The sequence below is a fragment of the Pagrus major genome, chromosome 22, assembly GCF_040436345.1.
Source record: "Pagrus major chromosome 22, Pma_NU_1.0".
In the NCBI taxonomy this organism is placed as follows: domain Eukaryota; kingdom Metazoa; phylum Chordata; class Actinopteri; order Spariformes; family Sparidae; genus Pagrus; species Pagrus major.
Genome location: NC_133236.1, coordinates 22,299,370 through 22,320,927, shown reverse-complemented (window position 1 = coordinate 22,320,927; position 21,558 = coordinate 22,299,370). Strand labels below are relative to the sequence as shown.

Here is a 21,558-nt window from a genome sequence, read left to right as displayed (position 1 = left end):
CCAAAACTACATAGTACCCCTTTAAGATCATAGCTATTGATTTATTGATTTACTATCAACATTCTCATCATCAGAATCATTTTTATTAATGTGATTGTTGATAAAAAATATTCTACTTTGGCTCTGATGCAGCATGTAATCTGTAGAGTAACTAGTAACTAAAGTTATCAAATAAATGTAGTGGAGCAAAAAGTACAATATTTGCCTCCAAAATGAAGTGCGGTGGAAGGATAAAGTAGAAATACTCAAGAAAAGTAGTACCTCAAAAATGTACTTAAGTAAAGCACTCAAGTAAATGTACTTAGTTACATTCCATCACTGGAGGAGAGACGAGTTCACAGTCACTTGAGACTGAAGCTTCTTGTCGTCGTGGTTGGCATATGAAAACCTTTTTGTGTGTGAGAGGGAAAAAAAATCATTTCCAGAACATATTGTACACTTGGCTGCTGGTTCATCAGTGTTAATGCTGATGATGCATTTTTTCAGAAAGCGCAGTTTTTTTCCTATTTCTCTTTTTCTTGAATGCGGCTGGTTATGAGTGCTGACATAACATCTGGATTTCTTTCGTAAACGTAGTGAATCATATTTTTCTTTCTTTTTTTATTTTTTACATCTGTGACAAAGTATAGACCGCAACCCAGACACTGTAAACTACCATTTGATAACAATAATGGCATAAAAAAGGACAATCAGATAGATAGATATATAGATAGATGGGATAGTCCTGTATTGCGTAATCTGTTTTTGCAGTGTGTGTACGTATGTGTCAGCACTTGGCTGCCATGCCGTCTCACTTTCAAGATACGTCAGCTCAGATAAGACCTCTGAAACACACCTTGCCCGCCCTCTTGTATCTGTTGCTCTTATCTTTAGGGGGACAGGTGTCTCAAAAACCTCGCTCAGTACATTTATCACACACACACACTCAAATACTGAAGTGTTTGCTCAGAAATTGCCGCCACTGATAACATCTGCAACCACTGAAGACCTATGGACACCCCTCGCAGCCAAAAATGCGCAAGATGTAGTAATGTTGATATTCATCTGTTGTGATGCGGCTCCATTCTCAACTCTAATTTACAAAGGAAAGCTTGTATGTTTGTCGAATATATATAAAGCCATTTTTGGACAATCAAGTCTGTCTTTTACCTTCTCTGTAAACTCTCCCTCTTTTTCTTCCTGTGGTTGCATTTGTGCCACTTCTGTCTCAGTGACTGTTTAGCCCACAGGCCCTTTTTAACTTTGACGGACACAGAGGGTTAAAGAAGAAGAGCATTTTATCGCACTATTTGTACACGCTGACTGTACACACACACACACACACACCCAGAATCTATGCACACTCAGAGGGTATTCGGGTAAGTGTGTACTTTGTCAGCATTTCCTGTCGATTTCCATAGAAGAAATATGACTGAAGTTACATCAGCTGCCATGATGAGAAGTGATGTGAAGGGGTCAGGGTGTGTGTGTTGAGAAGTGATGTGAAGGGGTCAGGGTGTGTGTGTGCGTTTCCACACAAATACACCAACCATGCACCTACCATCATCTATGGATAAGATTAAAGTTTGGGAAGCTTTTCACCCACTGGACACATCTGTGTCTTCAAAGTTTTATAATAAGAAGAAGGAAATTGTTTATTATTTAATGTATATGAGCAATTTTAGTATTACGAGTAAATCAATTGATTATTATTTCTCCCCATTAATCGACAGAAAGCAGCCCACAGGTCTTCATTCCTGATGTTGAACTGCAGCAACACTTTCAAATGAACTAACGTCGCACAAAGTGTCGTCCCGACACGTCTAAGGATGTTACAGAGAAGCGGGTGAGGCACCATGAATGATTAAAATGGGGATACAGGAAGTCATTTTCAGTGTCATTCATTGTGCTGTGCTCCTTTGTACACACAAAAAATGGCGCAATAGTTGTGCAAAGAAGGAAAAATGAAACTCAGTGAGAACCACTTTCTCGCTGTTGTACACCTGGCCACTCACTGCGTTTTTGATGTTTTGAGGAACCCTTCATTTAAAGTACATATGTAGCTTATTATGAAACGAAAATCAGAAGAACTTGCTCGGCTGAAAGTTGCCTCACAGTCTTGGCTCGCTTTGTGAAATATTCAGGTGTTTCTGGGCCAACATGTTCTCCTCTCAGGTCGTTACATGCCAACTATGTTTTGTCATGCCTTCTGCCATCTCATACAGACATACAAGGTACCCTGTAGTGCATGTGTGCGACGCACAAAGCCTTCCTGCCAGAGAGTTTTTATAACAATAGATTAACATAAAATGGCCACAAATGTCTAGTGGGTGAAGATTGTACGTGTGATCCACGGCTCAATCCCAAATTCCACTGCTCGAGGGACTTTTTGCTCTGTATAGTTCATTGGTCGCTGCAGTTGCTCTGATCATCTCGTTTTGAAGTCGATGATTTACATCTGAGTCAGATTAAAAGCCCGATGCATCTCATAAAGATGCTAAAAGGAGCCTTCTGTGGCTGTATGAGAGGCAGAAGGACGCCACAAAAAGTTGTTTTTTCACACGCTGGTAATGAGACCGGGCTCCTGATCTGACTTCTTAACACAGTTGTGAATATGGAAAGAGCCCACGGTGCCAAAAAAAAAAGGTTGCGAACCCTTTGACACAACATCATAAGTCAAGGTCTCATGCTTAGGTCCCGTGATGACAGCTGACTTCCACCTGCCGAGGAAAACAGTAATAGTTTTTCTGTTGTTCTGTTTCAATGTGTCAAAACGGATTAATTTAATATCAATAGGTTTTCACCCTAACTGAACTTTCTCTGGCGTCGTTCCTCCTCATCACTCACTCCACGACAGTAAATTCAGCGCTGCTCACATGTGCTCTCTCACAGCTGTGACACCTTTGTAGTAAATCTAAACATTTTCTGGTTCGAGAGTCTCAAAGGTAGAAGAGATTTTGCTGCCATTTTTGGGGTCTTGTGATATTACGCTGAATATCTTCATTTTCTGAAATGTTATGGAGACACGTGACATAACACAACCTGTGTTTCAGTGCATGTGCTAAAAACTGTGTGTGTGTGTGTGTGTGTGTGTAGCAGCTTGTCATTCAAAACGACGGAACAATAATGTCCCATAAAGCTGCACGATGCATTCACTGCCAGCTGTACAGATCTGTTTTGTTTTTTGTGTCCTCATCATGCACCTTCCTCCCATATGTCCCTTCAACAGTTGTGTCACGCACGCACACACACACACACACACACACACACACACACACACACACACAAACAGAGGAAAAGAGAACCTCGACTGTACAGAGGAACATTTGCTTGGAACTAATGATGTCAGAATTTGACAGTCGTCGCTCTGTTCATTTCATAACAGGTGTCATGAATACAAAGAGAAAGTGTGTGCGACTGTCCGTGTGTGTGTGTGTGTGTGTTTGCCCTTTCAGCCTGCCTGTGTTTTGGACAGCAGACCACAAACCAGCCCTGAGGTCTGAGTATTGTTATCTCATTGGTGCAATTATGCCCACACACACACACAAAACTTTCACCCCATTACCTCCGACCACACCCACCATCCAAATGAGTTCAAGGGCAGTAGGGGGTGTATCTGGAGGGTGGTGTGTGAGTGTGTTTCGCAGGGGTGGAGGGCGGATCGAGGGCAGATTTATCGACGGCTGGGGGACCCCGCGGACAAGTGTCCTAAATCGGGGCGGTCAGGCGTGATCGTGGCATGTGAATCGACTTGTCAGGACCACTTAGAGACAACAATGGAGTGGTAGGAGAGGAAACGACGAGGGGAGAGGAGAGGAAACAAGGAGAGGAGCGGAGGGTTTAAGGAAACGAATATGTGTGTGTGTGTTTGTGTATGTTAGATTGAGGAAGAATTGAAATGTGAGTGCGTGCAGTTGTAGCGATGGCAGGGTGGGGTTATGTAGAACGTGCCAGCGTGTTTATGTGTGTGTGCAGGCGTGTGTGTGTGTGTGTGTGTGTGTGGTGGGCTCCATTGAAAGGCCCTTCCTTCTGCTCTATTTACCCAGGTGAATAGGGAAGCTGGACCAAGCCTGAGCGGGAAAACATGTCATTTTGTGCTGTGTAAATGACTGTGTGTGTGTGTGTGTGTGTGTGTGTGTGTGTGTGTGTGTTTGTGTGTGTGTGTGTGTGGAGGGGGGGGGGGCTACTTGTGACTGTATGTAAGGACAAGTTCTCAAGACAAAAAGTTAACAACATGACCCCTCACCCTCCAATTCCCCCCATATCCTGAACCCAAACAGAAACATGAGCACACACACACACACACACACACACACACACACACACACACACACACACACACACACACACACACACACACAGACATGCGTGCACGTACACACACACATATGAAGACACAAAAATTCCCAGACTTGTTTTGGATTCAAAGGGAAAAAAAACTATTTCTCCCTCTGTTGTTCTGTTTTTTTTTAAGAAAACCTAGACAGACCCATGTGAAAGTAGACAAACTGGTGTCTAAGTGGAAGTGTCTGGAGTGCGTTGCTGGTGAAAAGGCTCTGGCCCTCAGCGAGTCAGGAAACTCGGTGACAAACCTGACCACACAGCTCAGCACCAGAAGGCTGTGGGTTTTTCTGTGTATATGGTTTGTGTGTGACCATTTCTACGTGTGTGTGTCTGTTGCTTTCATAAAGAACCTGTTTCACTCACGGCACCTGCATCAAGGAGTTGAATTCATTTGCAGCATTCATGTTTTTAATTTATACTACGCCATCATGATGTCAGGGACTGTCTCTTATCTTTCTGTCATGTATGTTTTTTATTTACCAAATAAAACCCTTCAGGCCTGATGTGAGCTAGTTATAAGCACATTATTCTCCAGTCCATATTAAAAGTATCTCTAAGAAAGCTGATTTTTTTATTATTATTATTATTATTATTATTATGATTTATGGGCTTTTTAGCCTTTATTTGACAGGAAACAGGGAAGCAAGCAGCGAAGGGCCACAGGCTGGATCCGAACCTGGGCCAGCTGCTACCTCCAGTACATCATGGCTGGTCCGCTCTACCAGTTGAGCGGGCCAGCTGCTACCTCCAGTACATCATGGCTGGCCCGCTCTACCAGTTAAGCTGTCAGGGCACCATAAAACTTGTTTTTTTGATTTCTCATTCCCAACTTGTAAAATACTGAGGCTTTGGGAAGTGTCAGTACTTGACGATCAGGGAATTAGACTCAAAAATCTACTTTGATATAAATTAGACCTTTAAAACAATTATGTGAGTGAAATATTTTTGCAATCTAACTGGAACTTAAAGGAATTGAAAAGGAGGCTTATCATAATAAACAAATATATACTGTATATGGAACTGAAGTGTATTGGGTTGGACGAGGCAAGTCATTTGAAGTTGTCGCCTTGGACCTTGGATTGGCATCTTTCACTATTTCCTACACTCTAAAAAAACACTGGGTCAAAACAGACCTAGCAAGGGGTCAATAAGGCACCGATGCAACACTGGGTTAATTTGACCCATTACGAAAGGGTAGAAAACAAGCCCAGCAGATGTCCTGATGAAGACTGTGGGTTGACATTTACTAAAGGCTGTTTAATTTTTGCAAAGCAGTGTGCCCGGGTCAAATCACCCCTATGCGCTGGGTCGAGTCAACCCAGTGTTGCTTCCTTTCTATATCTGACCCTACACTGTCTTTGTCTAGTGTGGGACATTTTATAAACATCATGGATCAACCCTTGATGATCATCTATAATTGAAATATCGATTGATTGCAGCCCATATTATAAATCCGTATGTTCTTCTAATAGATTTGTGCGGTTCGGAAGTCATGTAATGTTTCAAAATCGTGAAATTTGGAAGACTTTTCATTATTCATCCCAAAAGAAAAGCAAAAAAAAAATCAAAACTTCTTGTAGAAATGATGTGAGCGTTATGAGTCTATTATTTAATGATGAACCCAGCTATCTTTCAGGCTTTTCTCCTCTGCTGATCTCCCTTACATTGTTGTTTATTCCCCGCTGCGTCAGTCTTTTATCAAACGTCTGTTTCTTTGCTCTTTGACACCGTTGGCACTACATTCGCAGTCCTGACCCACTTTTTCAAATGTTTACAGTTATTGTTTAGGGCTATCTGCAGCAGGCACATTGCTCTATACATTTTTTGCTCCTGAAACACAACAAACAAACGGCCAAACGAATGGCAGCCAAACATGGGGAGACAGTAACTGTTACAGACGAGTCTAATCACTTCAGCAGCAGCAGCTCCAACAGTCCCCATCGCTCTCTCTCTCTCTCTCTCTCTATCTGTGTGTTTTAACCTCTCTCGCCCTCCTATCTCAGTCTCTCTTTCCAGGGGTCTATCTGCTCAATCTGTGTGTTCTGGTTGTGTGTGACTGTATGCATGCATGTGCATTTTGTGATTGTGAGTCAGTCGGTGCAAGTGGGTCAAATTGTACAGTGTCCGTGTGTTATGGTCCTCACGTGGCCTCAGACAGACATGGACGTTTTGGGCATGGGTCCTACACCTTAACCTCTATCTGCAAACAGATAACTGAAAACAGAAAACCTTAACTCTGAACAACACACACAGACACACAACCGTTTATTTACATACACACAACCTACATTTCAATAGCGTTTGCTGTAATCTAGTCGTCAGTTCAAGCCAGAAATTATAATAGTGCTGTCCACTACATTATAGGGGTAAAAATAGTTTGTTTGAATGATCAACTACTGAATTATGACAGAAGTGTGTGAATTGTGTCACCTCTAACTCTAAATAGTTTGGTTATATGTAGGTTAAACTGTTCTCTCTGTGGGTCTGACTGGGCCGATTCAACACAGTCTTGTCCCGTATTAACTTCATTTATAACTGTTTTTTTTCACAGTAAGCACTTTTTGGACAAACCCTACTGCAAAGATTAAGCTGCTACATGCTGCTTAACTTTTAATTCCTGTTAAAGGTGCAATATGTAATAATTTTAGCAGAAAACTTCAAAAAGAAATAACAAAACTTATGATGTTTGTACGTATTGTGTTTCAGAGATGTCTACTGCTAACCAGCCAGCCCCGCGCATTCCCATCCAAAGCTCCTGTGCTGGTGGGATAAACACCAATACTCCGCTAATGCTCCGAGCCTCTGGTCCTGATCACTATATGCACGGCTTACCGAGCTAATTAGCTGATTAGCAGCTGCAGTTAGCAGTTACTCTGATCATATGCCAACCTGTGGTTTTCTTTTGTTATTTATTATTAGTGATAGTTATAGTTATTGTAACTAAGTACATTCGCTCAAGCTATGTACTTTTTGAGGTACTTTTCTTAAGTATATCCACTTTTTGCTACTTTATACCTCCACGGCACTACATTTATTCGATTCCTTTAGTTACTAGTTACTTTGCAGATTGCATGCTGCATCAAGAGCCAAATTAGTGCATATTTAAATTCTGAATCTATTTAATCAGCAATCAGATAAAAAGCACTGATTCTCATAATCAGAAAAATGTTGAATATTGGATATGATATTGTCCAGCACGATGATCAGTCAACTCACAGTATACAGTATACACACACGTGAATATATGTATAATTTACTTTTTACTTGTTCTTTTGATACTTCACTCCATTTTTTTTTTTTTTTTTTTTTTTTTTTTACAGTTTTCAGGGTTTTTTTGCCTGTGATGTGATGAGACAATATTCACTTGAGATAACGAAGACTGTTTTAGAGCAAAAACAACCAAACACATAGTAATACATAGACCTCAGGCAGGATTCAATACATATTTAATAGACTGTAGCATCACCTTTGAAATTGAGATTTTATTTCATCACCAACATGAGGGACTTCAGATGCATCTCAGGTAAGATTCTGACAGACTTTACAGAACAACGCGTAAAAGTCATTCATTTGCCCGATCCCTCACAGTTATCCATGTTGCCCACCTATTGACCCGTTGCGTTAACTATAAATCCAGCTTTAATTAAGAAGACAGAATTCACTGTCATGTCTGTACATTTGGCAATTATCTTTAATTCGCTGAGCATAAAGACTACATGCAGGGGTTGCTTTATTATTTGTTGTGTAGCCTTTTCTTGCACATCAGCCGAGGCTAATGTTCCCACTCTCCTTTTAAAGGTCCAGTGGGTAGGATTTAGTTGCATTGAGCAGTGTAGTTACAGACTGCAAGGAAAGTGTGAAAAAAATCCCTCATTCTTTGTTTCAGGGAATTCTACACTAATGAAAACATAATTATGAATAATATATTCCTTTTCTGCCAATAGATTGCACTAAATTCTCCACACTGAATGCTCAAACACCAAACTTTGCTTCTGTTTCACTGTGTGACCTTGTTGATATAAATCCTAAAATTAACCAGACAAACTATAGATTCACACTAGTTGAACTCTCTTTTCTCTCCCTGTGTCTTCATCCCTTGTTTTCTTCTCTGCCCTCCACTCTGCTCTCCTCTCCTCCGTACCATGGATGGGTAGAGTAGTTATCAGGCCCGGCCAGCCCAAGCCCAGCCCTCCTACCTGACCGCTGCCAGCAGGGAGCGGCTGCTCTCGCCTGAGTATCTCCGACCACAACAGCACCCAAGGGAATGGGGAAATCAGGCTTGAGTAATCTACGCAGGCCCAGAGCGAGCTGGCCAGCGCGTGAGTGCGCAGAGTGTGTGCATTTTTGTGAGTATGCACGCGCGTGTTCAGGAGCCCGCCACTTCTGCAACATCCGGCTATAAATCTATTGTGACACGTCAAACTGAATTTATGGGCCAATCTGCTTGCGACAGACATGTTTGATTTGAAAAGGGAAAGGAGGATGGAATAAAAAAAACGTAGTAGTAAGAGTGAACTTCTGCTTTGACACTTGGAGCAGGAGATTTCGTAAACAATGTACCATTCTCATCTGAAACTTTATAAAATGTTTCCCCTTTAACCTTTCTGTGTTGTCTCAAAGCTTTTACATCGTCCAATAAAGACTAGAAAATCTGAATCTCCTGTTTGCATTCAGCATGAAGTTGTTTACCAGTTGCACGCTGCATACTCCACCCATCCATGGTCCAGAAGCCACGTCTTGACTTGACATATTTTGCTGCGCTGCACTGCTAGATTCACCTGATGTTTTAAGCTTCGACTGCAGCGGCTGCACATTCTCACACAACAATATGTAAAACACAACAGTCTATGTCATATTTTTGATCATAAATCCAAAAACGATTCACGAAACGCTGCTTCGTGCACCCATATTTTTTATTTCTATACATGATTTATGTTTTCTCGCTGTGTGACTGCTTAAAACATATTTGCAATGATGCATAATTGAAATAAATAGATGGATTTACTCCCATTATCTTCGCTCATGCTCAGCCATCCTGACCAAAACTCAAGAAGTAGTCCAACTTAGAGCGTAAACAAGATGCACATGCTTATGTCCTTCAGCCGTGAGGAACTTACAGCCAGGTCTTACAAGATTGTTACTGTCGATCATGGTGTCGATAATTGGGTTTTTTAATTTTCCTAATAAAAAGGTATGAAGTATTTATCTTAACTTAAATGTGTCTTTAAATACTAAGATTTGCCTTTAACTTGCTTTTAAGGCAACACTTCATTTTACAGTTTCAAACAGCCTATTTGAAATTTCCTTGAAATCACCCCTGAAATGACCACAATAACTACCTCAAAACTTACTGAAGACATTATGTAATAATGCTGTGATTTTGCCATTTTTAACTTATAGCTAATTAACATCTAACTTCCCCCGTGCCTCAATTTACTGACCTGCAGCAGTTGGGCAGAAAGTACACTGTAAAATCTGACAAAGGGATCTTACTTTTAGAAAAAGATAAATCGACAAAACTGGTTACCTCAAAATGACCTAATGAAGCGGACTAATAATGCAAAAGCTTTTCAGCTCGTACAACTTAAACGTAATAGTCTACTTTACTCGGTAATTCTGAAGTAATTGGTTTCGTGACCTTTTTTTTGACGGAGATTCTACTTTTACAATTTACAGTGTAGTTTTTCACAGATTAAATTCTTACCTTTGCTATTTTAAATGCACTGTAATGAACTCAACATGTACTTTTCTGTTATTTTAGTGTCTGTTCGCCTCTTTGGGAGCAACAACAGAAAAAAAAAACTTTAATTTTTTTTTCAGTCTGAACTCAAATGAACTTGACAAAATTCAATATCAGTGTGAGCGGATTGTTTTGTTGATATTGTGCATTATCACACTCTCCTGCTGCCTTTCTCAAACTATTGCTGCACTGCACTGTTGATGATAACACAATCACTTTCCTCATATACTGTTACACTGTTCACTTGATTAAGGGCTTAAGTTTTATGCTCGAGTCCACTGTGTGAGTGTAATAAGGAGGAAAGATCTGTGATGACCAACTATTCACACTGTATGATGTTGTGTCTATCCATCTGGGTCTCTACTGTTTTTTTTTTGTTGTTTTTTTTCAAAAAGCCACCATCCATCCATCCATCCATCCACACACACACTCACACACACACACACACACACACACACAGGCAGCTGCCTTCTCACTCAGTGGAAGCAGGTGTCTGTAAATCTCGTGGGGTTTGGGGCTTTGGGTTTTTTCTTTTTTCTTTCTTTCTTTCTTCCTTTTGGGTGTAGTAGAAGATGGTGAAATTCCCAATGTGAAAGTCTGCTTCTTGCTCTGGCCTCTTTCCACAAGACAACCCCCACCCATACACACACACACACACACACACACACATAATGACACACTGACTGACACACATACACACAAAACCACACACACTATGATTGCTGACAGAGTATTTCAAACCCATCCTCTGAATTCGAACAACTCTCACCAGAACTGCTCTATCGTCGCTTCGCCGACTGTTTGCACCATTATTGTTACAATAGTTGAAACCACATGTGAATATATGTGTCACATAAAGCTGCAATAAGCATGCACCCACCCCCGTGGAAACTATTTCTGTTTGGCCCTGCCTCAAATATCACAGTTCCTGTTAGCTGTGTCCGTCGTGATGAATGTCATTTCTGTTTATGTGTCCCTCCGAGACTCATACTTGAGATGGGAATCTATATTTGAGGGCACTGTGGTGGATCAGGGTGAGGTGGGGGTGCAGGTGGCTGGAGGAGGGGAGGGAGGGCAGGAGGGAGGGAGCGGGTGTAAATATAGCACCTGGTCTGAGTCTGGGCCCCCTTGGCTTTGGTGGCCTCACAGGAAAACAAGTCTCCTCATGAGACTGAATGTGGAGATCATACACGTGCGGGAGGATTCTGCTGTTTTATACACTGATTGTACACAGTATATTCACATGTGCTCTCAGTTTTGAGAGTCGCCAGAGTAAACTTTCTCTTTGTAGCTGTGCAGGATTCACACAAATGGTCCCTTGTCCACAGAAAAAGAGGCAACGGTTGGATACATTTGCTTATGACCGTCACCGGCTGGCTTAGTTATTGGCAGATGGAGGGAAGGTTTTATGATATGCTCAGTTCAACTTTATGACAACAAACCTTTGTATCTGCAGGTTTGAGTGTGTGGGAGGTCAGGGTGGAGTATTTGAATACTACAGTCCTCACAAAAAATTTGAATACGAGAGATAAGTATACACTTTGTAGACTTCAGAGAGTAAATTCACTTTCAACACAGGAATTACTGCAGACAGTAGAGTGGCTTCAGTGTTTACGCTTGTAACTTAATCCACTACAGGCTATATGTACAAATATTATGACTAATAAAAGCATATTTACGGCTCAAATATACGGAAATATTTGGTTATTGTCTCTGAGGAACAGCTTTTAAATTGTTATTACCGTTATGTTCTTTAAAAGGTGCAACATGTCAAAATTTTAGTTTAAAACATTCAAAAATTAGCTAAAATTATCACCAGAATTTAAAGTTTTGAAGTTAGTTGTTTTGCAAAGATATCTATCGTAGTTAGCATGCTAACAAACGAGCTCCTAGCCACTCAAAAAGGTACAGTTAGCGGTTTCTCTGGTAATATTCTGCTTTCTATTTGCTTGGTGTATGAATCTGAAAGGTGACCATTTCTTGCAAATTGCATCTTTTTCCAAAATCACACTGAACACAAGGATGTAAAAAAAACAACACACTTTATTTACTAGGCAGTATATAAAAGTATAAAAACATGAAAACTTGGCATGTATAAATGCTTTTATAAAATCACTTTTTGCTGAAAAGCTAGTATAAAAACAAGGCATCTGAAGTATAAAAAGATTGTCTGCTAAGTGTTTGACACGGTCTACTGCAGTCTTAGTAAGAAAACAAAATGCTGATTGAATAAAAACAATACAAAACTATTCAAAGAAATGTTTTAAAAAAACAACATACAAAAGTTTCAAATGGGCTTTTGTTTGTAGCATAGTATAAAATATCAGTGTTTCGTACTCTCACTTTTTTATGGAGAATATAAAATTCAAGTGCAGCTTGGTCTGACTCTTACTGGGAAATGCTCATGGTTTCAAACATATAAGCTCAGTTCAGATTTTTAAATGTATAAATATAATATGTATATATTTAAATTTCAATATATATGATATAATGTTTGTTCATCGATTGTTTCTCCATACAAGACCAGAATTAAATTAAAAGTTGAAATGAAAACTTTTTTATGAAATAAAGGTGCCAATGTGGTAACTGGGTAATACTAATAAGGCTGGCCCCTTCTGTGGTGTAAAGCATGATAACTCATAGTCTCAATAATAATGTAAGAACAGATGCAGCTGTTCTTGTTCAGTAGTTAAGTGTTTACATGAGGTGGCACAGACCAAACACTTGAAATTCTCAGTAGACCCATTGTACCCAGAAAGAAAAAAAAGGAAAAGAAAACCAAAAAGAAACTGAAAACTTTCATGACTGAAATACAGAGGTCAGTATTGAAGTAATTAGTATGCCTTTGGATTTATGATAATGCTAACAGGGCTTAAATACTTGCAACAACACTGCTCCATTGGCCAATTGTAAAAACAACAATAACAAAGTCATCATAAAAAAGGAAATAAATTAATCAACTTGTTCTTTATATTAATATCAAAATTCGGAATTATTAATACAGCCCAAATGTAAATTATATAGCCACCATTTCCCAATTATAATACAACATTGATAATAATACAATGACAAGACCAAAAGTGATAGAACGTACGTTTCTGAAAAAAAAAAAAAAAAAAGCAAATTCTATATAAAAGATTTTCAAAACAAAAAATGTATATAGTCTTTGGTTGGTCGAAATCCAACAAGTGTGAGTGTATAAACACCAATGGCATAGAGCCTCTCCCAACTGTTGTACCACAACAAATATGTAACCCGCGGCAGTGCAGGGATTGTTGATGTTTCCAGATCAACATGTGTCTCTGTCTACATGACCAGTGTCCTCGTAGGGAAAGAGTTGATGTACTTGTGGCTCTGCTCCGAGGCCAAAACAACGTGGTCCTCCGTCTTCCCGCAGGTCACCTCATCCCATGGAAGCTGCTGTCGACAACAGGAAGAGAGGATGATGAGTTTTAATCGGGCAATGAAATCAATTTTAGCATTGTTTTTTAAACATAAATCGATAGATACATGCAAACAAACTTAAAACATACCTGTAGTGGGCTGCCCATGCCTCTGCGAGGGAGGTGGTAGGCTTTGTGTCCATCTTCACTCAATAATGAGCTTGTAAGTAGGTCCTGAAGGAAAATATAGAAAACACATCTTTAGAAAAATCGAGCTGATTTACATAACATTCTGCAACAGCACTCAGAGTACAATAGCACATGGATCAAGGGGAGAAGGGGTCTTTCATATACTCTGAGGTAAAATTGTTAATTCAGGTTATGATTAAGCTTTGAATTTACATTACAAGACATGAACTTACAGGTACTTCCTGCGCGGGGCCGTTGGGGGAGAAGAGCTGTGTGTGAAGGTCTTGTCCTTCCCACTGCATACATGGGCTCCTCTCACATGGGGACTCCACCTAGGACCAAAAAACACATCATGGTCACGTATCTTCTTGACTTCAATGACTTTCATTAATCCCAAGGCTGATCACGAGTGTGTTGCAAAACTGAAACACACTCTAATCATTTACCACAACTGCAAACTGAAAGTATGCTCCACTTCTCATCTTTGCTTTCTCACCATATAAAGTAAAACTTCAGTCTTCAATGTGTCTACTTGATTCTTTTGCATTTGTGTACATGCTTATTTTGAGTAGAAAGTACCTCTTGTTTTATCTTTTTCAGAGGAGGCTGATCGATGGCACACTCCATCGGCTCCTGCTTGATGGACTCCACCATCGGACCATACTTGGCCTCCTGGAGGGCCAGGGTTGACCTGAAAGGTGTGGGTGTGCAAGGAGATGACTCCATGATTGAACGACGAATGTTTGGAGTCCTGAACCTGAGAGAGAGTAAGAGAGACGACTGTTTGTAAAGCCTAATTTGTAGCAAATCATGCATAACTACACATTAAACACATTAGAGACAGCTCCACTCACATTTCATTTTCCTTATGGGGCCTGAGAGTGTGGTCGATCAGAGGCTTGGAGTCCACAGGCGAGCTCAGTGGTAAACTGTCGCTGTCGGAGTGTTCTGAACTCATTGACTGGTTGAGAAACTGTAAAACAGAAGGAAGGAAACCAATCAATCAAAGTAGCTTGACAGGTTAATTTTAAAGCGGTAACAATCTGGCAGATCATGGGAGCACACTTGGTCGAAACTACAGGAATGGAGAGTAATGGTGAAACTGATGCTTCGAAAGACGAGTTAAAGAAGAAATGATTGAAATAAAACAAAAAAAGATGGAATCAACAGCAGAAAGACTAACTCTAAATGGTTGTTGATATGATCAGGCGGCAGGTTGGTGATTGGATGGATTCTGATTCACACGCAGCTACTTTAACTACCTGTGAGGGTGAAAAGGGAAGGTTTCTGCCTGGTGAAGGCTTGTTGGGAGTTGAGCAGATGAAACCAGCCCATGCTCCTTGAGCTGTTCTTGAGCCCTGATTGGGCAAGACCCTGTCTGTTCTGAGAACGCCACTGGTAGTGGCCTCATCCACTGAGGAGAGGCTCTGGGGAAAGGGCGGGAAAATATGGGTCAAGGCCCACTACCGGGTAAAGTCTATGTTGCTCATTGCTACACTATCTTTTTAAATCTAGTAAACGTAACACATACAAAAAAATGACTAAATGCAGACACTCACTGAATCAATGACAGAATCCATAAACTCTGGAATAGTATTTGAGAACGTCGAACTGCTGTGATGGCTGTTGTTGTTGTTGTTGTTGTTGTTGTGGCGGCTGTGATTGTTGTGGGCACGTGTTGCGGAGGCGCTCTCCTCAGGTAGGCAGCTCTGGTCGAGAGGCAGGGCGGGGGCGGCCGCCTGGTGATGAGGTAATAACATTGGCACACCCTCTGAGCTGCTGGTCAAAGGGCTGTGGCTGGCCCAGCTTGAATAGGGCATATTAATCTGGGTGGAGAAGAGGACAAAAAGAGTGAGGGCTTGAAATAACAGTCAAATAATAATCATCTGAAAATATGGAGTGTAAAAAAAAAGTGTCAAACAAGCACAAGAGAGAAAATGCAAGCCTGACAATAAGGGAAGAGGTGTAAAAAAACAACAGATGAGAAAAAGAGAAGAAGAAAAGGAACTCTAATGTAAAGAGTGACAGCAGTGTTGAGTAGAGGGTTGCACAAGGGGTCATGCACACACACGAGTATGTTAAGAAGAAGGTCCTATTTCATCACTTTTGCAGAAACAGACCCCCCAGATGTTTCCTCCTCCTTATTCGCACAAACACACAAATCTAACCACTGTCCTCAAAGCCAGGGTCAAACACACATGCACATAAATCGTGCTGTCACACTTTAAGCCACACAGACACACTTGCACGCGACTCACTGGTCGTGACGGCTGGCCTCTCAGCTCATCTTCTGTTGACATGAGCTGCATTTCGATCTCTTTCACCCTCCTCTCCTTCTCAGGGTCCTCCTCACTATAGTGTCTCTAAGAAAAAGAGCAGGAGATTTTAGCCCCATTTCAAACATGATTCCTCACTATTGTAATCAGTGTTTACTAGCTGTTCTTACCTGTATAGCAGCGGTTCCATGCTGGGGAATGTTCAGGATGTTCAAACTGAACGCCATGGGGAATGGTACCTGCACAGCCAATCAGACACATGTCCACATCAAACAATGAATCACCTGCAGCTACACAATCAGTATCATTCATCATCGTTCTCCTGCCAGCATCTCAAGTTTGTGTTTAAAGCCCACTCACTCGGTGTGTGTCGGTGATGTAGGCGTAGTTGAGTGGCAGCTGTGCATGACTGGGCGAGTGGTGTGGGAAGCCCATGATGTTACTGTTGGTCTTGACGTAGCCATGGCCGATGGAGAGGGAGGGGCTGTTGTTCTTTGATGCGCTCTGGAGATAGCCTTCCTGTTCCACCTTTCGCCTCATGGTGGAGTTCCAGTGGTTCTTTATAGCGTTGTCAGTCCTGGATCATGGATAACACATATTAGCTTACGAAGTATTCATTACAAAACCAATGATAAAACATCCTGGAGTCTAGTGGCACTTGATGGCAGTATCAATACAGGCACACAGAGTCTGTTACACATAGATACAGACAAAGTTGATAAGGTTATCAGTACAGAGCGATTACAATCATGTCCAGACAACACTATTGTTTCTTCTCACAAGTCTTTCTGTCTAAAGGCCACCATATCCTGAAATTATCTTTAAACCATTTTTACGCCCAATTTAGTATCTTGTTTTGTGTTCTGTGTGCTCACTTAATCCTTTTTCTCATTTGTTTCCTCTCTTTTCATCCCCTCCTTCAGCGCACTACCCTCTGTTTCACCCTCTCAACCGCAGCATTGCGCAGCCAGCCAACAAGAATTCAGTGATTCATCTTAGCTTCTCTTTTTTCACCACTCCATTCTCCACCTTACCTGCCAGGGAGCAGCTTAGCAATTTCGGCCCAGCGGTTGCCAAGTTTCTCATGCGCCTGGTAGATGATCCGGTCCTCCTCCTCGGTCCACGATGTCTTCTTCACCTCTGGGTTCAGGTGGTTGTGCCAGCGCTCACGGCACTGCTTGCCTATGCGCCCCTTCAGGTGCTTTGCGATCACTGACCAGCGCTTGGCTCCATACTTCTGGACCAGCTCTATCACCTGGGGATGGATGTGTGTTTGTGTGTGTAGAGGGGGCGAGAGAGAAAGAGGAAAGAGGAGAGGGGAGGAGGAAGAACGTTGAAAAGGAAGAAGTAAATGATTGTGGAGGGACATGAGGAAAGAGGAAGGAAGGAGCAATAACAGGGAGGAGAGGGAGAAGTAAAGGGGTACAGAATAAGAAAAAAGAGCAGGTATATGAGAGGTAGAAAAGAGAAAATGACAATAAAAAAGCTTGTTAGTCACCCAGAAAAATCTCAGAAACTTTTACATTATGTCATTGAACACTTCTCATCTCCTCTCCTTCCTCCTTCTCTCTTTCTTTATCTTTCTACTTAAGGAGGTGATTGAGAACACCTGGTGGTGAGCAGCGAGGGAGTTTCCAGTGGAACGTTAGCCACTCTGCTAATCATTACAGTGGCATCTGGGTGGAAATATAACTCCTTTGGACTAGTTCAATAAATGCCTAACAAGTTTTAAGGCACCAAACATGGTGCTTGTTGAGTAACAGCAAACTTTTTGGGAAACTAAAAATGTGCAACAGCAGCCAAGGAGTTGCAACAGAATGGTTGCTTTAATCACACAGGAACATAAAGTAATTGGGTTTTTTTTTTTTTTTTTACTCTGGATGATTGCCTGTTTCCTGTGAGTGGTATCCAACTATGTTATAATTTCCAAATGCAACACAGCACTAATAGGTCAAAGGTCATGACTGATGCCTTTGTAGGACTGAAGCATCTTTATGCAGATTATTATTAAACTGCTATTGATCACGTTGATTTTGCATTGCCATGTGGAGGTTTTACTGTGTTGGGCAAATATGATTTTAAGTCCAGTGTTCATTAAGGTCCTTAAAGGCTGTTTTCTTACCCTCTGGTCTTCCTCTTTGGTCCATGGGCCTTTGATGAGTTCTGGGTTTAGAACTTTCTGCCACCTGTGTTGGCACTGCACATCTGTACGATTCTAGGAGGACAGAAAGCAATCATTTCAATACCAGAAATGAAAGAAAACTGTCTTGGTTTGTTCCCACTTTGCAAGACTATATTGACAAATGTTGCTAATGTTTGCTCCTGTCTCTGTGTGTATGCAGTCCTACTACTTACAGATAGTAAGCTTGCAATGAGTTTCCAGTCTTCTGATCCATTAAGTTCAACGAGTTTCTTCAACTTCTCATCCTGAAAAAAAGAGAATGCATATTTCAGTTTGTCTGACACATAATATACTGTATGCCTATGCAACGAGCAGCATCTCCAGCATGTTCCCAGGTTACTCAGAAGTGATTTTGCCAAGTGTCTGTGTGTACCTCTTCTCGTGTCCAGCGTGTTTTGCCAAGGTGGCGTTTCCCTGTCTTGGCAAGTGATCCATCATAATCATGTTCATACATCTCGGTCTCCTCCTCATCCTCCTCGCTACTGTAAACACTGCAAACAGAGCGAAAGAGAGAGAGAGAGAGAAATTTAATAACAAGTGGAGGCTGTCCGAAAAAGAACAGTGTAAGATAATAGCAAAGTAAATAATAGCACAATAAGCACCAGTCCATTTCCAAACTACTCCCTAATCGTCTCTTTACAGAGCGCATAAAGAACTCAGCCCACTCTTTAACTCATCAGGTGTCAACACAGACAGAACCAGTCATTCTTGAAGGTTTGGGTGCAGGCGTTTAGCCAAGACACCCACAAGGGCAGAAAGAAAGAGAGAGAGAGAGAGAGAGAGAGAGATGATGATGAAGAACAAGCAAGAGGGAGGGAGGGGGGACGGATGGATGAACAGGTTCCAATGTTGTTGGTTTCCACAGATACTGGGATTGGCGCATGCGATCATAATTTCGTGACCCTGGCGTGTTCAGACCTGCAGTGGCATTGTGCAGTACAGCCGTGCATGCACAAGCACACACACACACATAGACACAGAGGGGTGGTTAACCAATCAGAATGTAGAGCATGGACAACGTGGAAGCTAGGTAGGGTACTTGTCATACAGTGCAACAGGTGAACAGGAACCCCACTGAGAGGTGTGTGCCTGTGTGCTTCTACAAGGATATTTACAGCAAATTACCTTCCCTATTTTTGTCCATTTACATAACTGATTAACAACGCTGACCATACAGAAAAATAAAGATAATGGATATATAGCAGTCAGGCTCTTTTTTTCCCATTTTAACAAACAACCATGATCTCTTTCATTAAAAAGGAAATAACCAGTTAGATATATAGGATCGCATGCGCACAAACAAGTCAACATATTACAATGAATACCGCAGGCTCAACTCATCTCGAGAATGATGAATCAACTGAAAAGTACAAGATAAAACATTAATCATTACCATTGCTCTTATCTCAATCAGCGGCGTGGTTTTGTGTGTGAACTGGCGTCGCACTTTCTTACATATAAAATAGGAAATAATAACTATTGAAACTATCGCTCAAACTCGAGTAAAAACTTGTCACGCAAGCTGAAAGTGAGTCAGATGCGTTTTCAGAGACAGCTGGTGCCGATCGATGCCCATAAAGAAAGTGGTACGCTGGTGAGAGTGAGGGAAGCTACAGTTTGCGGCGATTCCTTTAACAAAACAAAAGGAAATACAAAAAAAAAAAAAAAGGGAAAGAAAAAAGAAATGCAGCTTCTTCCCAAGACAAGCGCTCATGGGGGAGGCTGTAAAAGCGCAGTTTCCGAAATAACAATGAGCAGATGCTGCGGCAATGTTAAGAAAAGGGGCATTTTCCCAGTTAAACTGCGGGATAAAGTCCAGTTCGCAAGTAAAAAAAAAAAACGTGAACGTGGAAATATTTGTCTGTACGTCTGTTTTCATCGGAAAAGCGCGATAAAGTATAAATAGTTTAAAAGCCAATTTAGGACATTAAATTGTTTTTGCTGCGATGCATTCAAGACTAAAAGTGTGTTCAGACAGAGATACACGGGCGCCATGCTGCATTGTGTTTGATTTTGTATTTATTATAGGCTCCTATTAAAACCAGTGTCCACGCACCATCTTGTGCACGGTGTGACACGCGCCCGCGACCACCCGCCTAAAGTTGTTCATGCATGCGTGTGTGCGTGAGAGAGCGACACACACACACACACAGAGAGAGAGCGAGAGCGAGAGAGAGAGCGAGAGAGAGAGAGAGACCCCTCGCTCCACTGACAGCGGCGCGAGGAGCGCACATGCCAGATGACCACCACCTGTCATGGGCGCGCGCGAGCGAGACACCCCACAGCAGCACTCGGCTTTAACGGCCGAGAAAAACACAACGGCTCCCCAGCAACAAGAACAAGCACGACTGAAGAAATGACGGAAAAAGTAAACAAATAAAGACACAAACTCTGTCATTAAAATACACCCTTTAACCGTGTGCTGGCTAACATGAGTGGAAAAACGGTTACTAGCTAAATAGAGGAGAAAAAAAAGGGGAAAAGTTGACGAGAATGCAAATTAAAAGAGTGTTTGTCGTCTGTTTTAACTCACCTGTTTCTCGGCCGCCGAGTCATGTTTGATATGTGCGGAGCGGCTCGCAGGGTTGCGCTGAGCACGGTACTTTCGCTATCTGCGCTGGGTTTGTTCTCCCGGCGAGGAGGCAGGTTGACATTAATTTAAACGCAGCGGCCGCTCTGCTGCTGCTGGCGGCTCCTCCCCTCCTCCGCATCCCGGTGAATTTGGCGCTCCTGAGCGCGTGCGGCCGACTGCGCATGCGCGAAGCGGAGTGTACTTCGCGGCCGTCCGACGTTTCGCACTCACGGTCTGCGATAGCACGGGGGAAAAGTCAGACTGTTTGTTTTCATGGCGAGAGAAGCGATTGAAATCATTAGAGGCGTTATGTTCTTCCTGAAAACGTATGCATTTAGGCCTTTTATGCTGTGCTATCTAAACCAATCGCCGCTCGCCACGTGATTAAATAATACGAAGTCAATGATCATGAAGATGTCGCTGTAATATACTCAAAAAATTCAAAGTTGTTGAATTTTAAGCGTCAGTGGGATAATGATGGTGCTTCAAGGACTATTCTGTACAGGGCTACTGACAGACAAGTAGATGTGTGGGATTTACGAGGCGTCCGTGAAGGCACCAGAGCATTACTCATTACACTTGTCAAAGGCGCGTTTTGCTGCTCTGTCCGCGCTAGACGCTCTCTGTCAACAATTTTCTGAGTTACTTCTCCTCTGTTGAAAAGCAGAAGGAAACTAATGAGCCTGGACGAAGTAAACAATTGCGGAATGGGCTTGTGGCATGCGAGGAAAGCGAAGTTCCCATGCTTTCGGTGCTCGGCTTATACCTGACTGCTGTTATAAAAACAGATGTTCCTCTGTGATAAAACATGCAAGACCTTGGTCTTATCCTCCAGCGATAAAAAAAAAAAAAAAAAGAGCTTTTGTGCTCTCCCAGACAAAGAAAGTTAAAGA

The 21,558-nt window shown here is 41.8% G+C and overlaps 1 protein-coding gene across 2 annotated transcripts; it reads right to left on the bottom strand.

Moving 5' to 3' along the window:
- Positions 1-12,089: 12,089 nt before the first annotated feature.
- myb (v-myb avian myeloblastosis viral oncogene homolog) lies at positions 12,090-20,718 on the bottom strand. 2 transcript variants are annotated; one of them, XM_073492945.1, is made up of 14 exons: positions 20,627-20,718; positions 18,467-18,584; positions 18,267-18,338; positions 18,034-18,126; positions 16,946-17,166; positions 16,272-16,488; positions 16,082-16,150; positions 15,894-15,998; positions 15,195-15,461; positions 14,490-14,608; positions 14,215-14,392; positions 13,869-13,967; positions 13,597-13,680; positions 12,090-13,483 (listed from the first exon to the last, which is right to left on the bottom strand). In XM_073492945.1, the coding sequence occupies exons 1-14, from the start codon at positions 20,647-20,649 to the stop codon at positions 13,370-13,372; spliced, it is 1,779 nt and encodes a 592-aa protein (XP_073349046.1). In that variant the 5' UTR covers positions 20,650-20,718; the 3' UTR covers positions 12,090-13,369. The 2 variants fall into 2 exon arrangements, with proteins under 2 accessions (XP_073349046.1, XP_073349047.1); XM_073492946.1 differs by having other exon boundaries at positions 13,273-13,480; positions 20,627-20,708.
- Between the last annotated feature and the right edge of the window lie 840 nt (positions 20,719-21,558).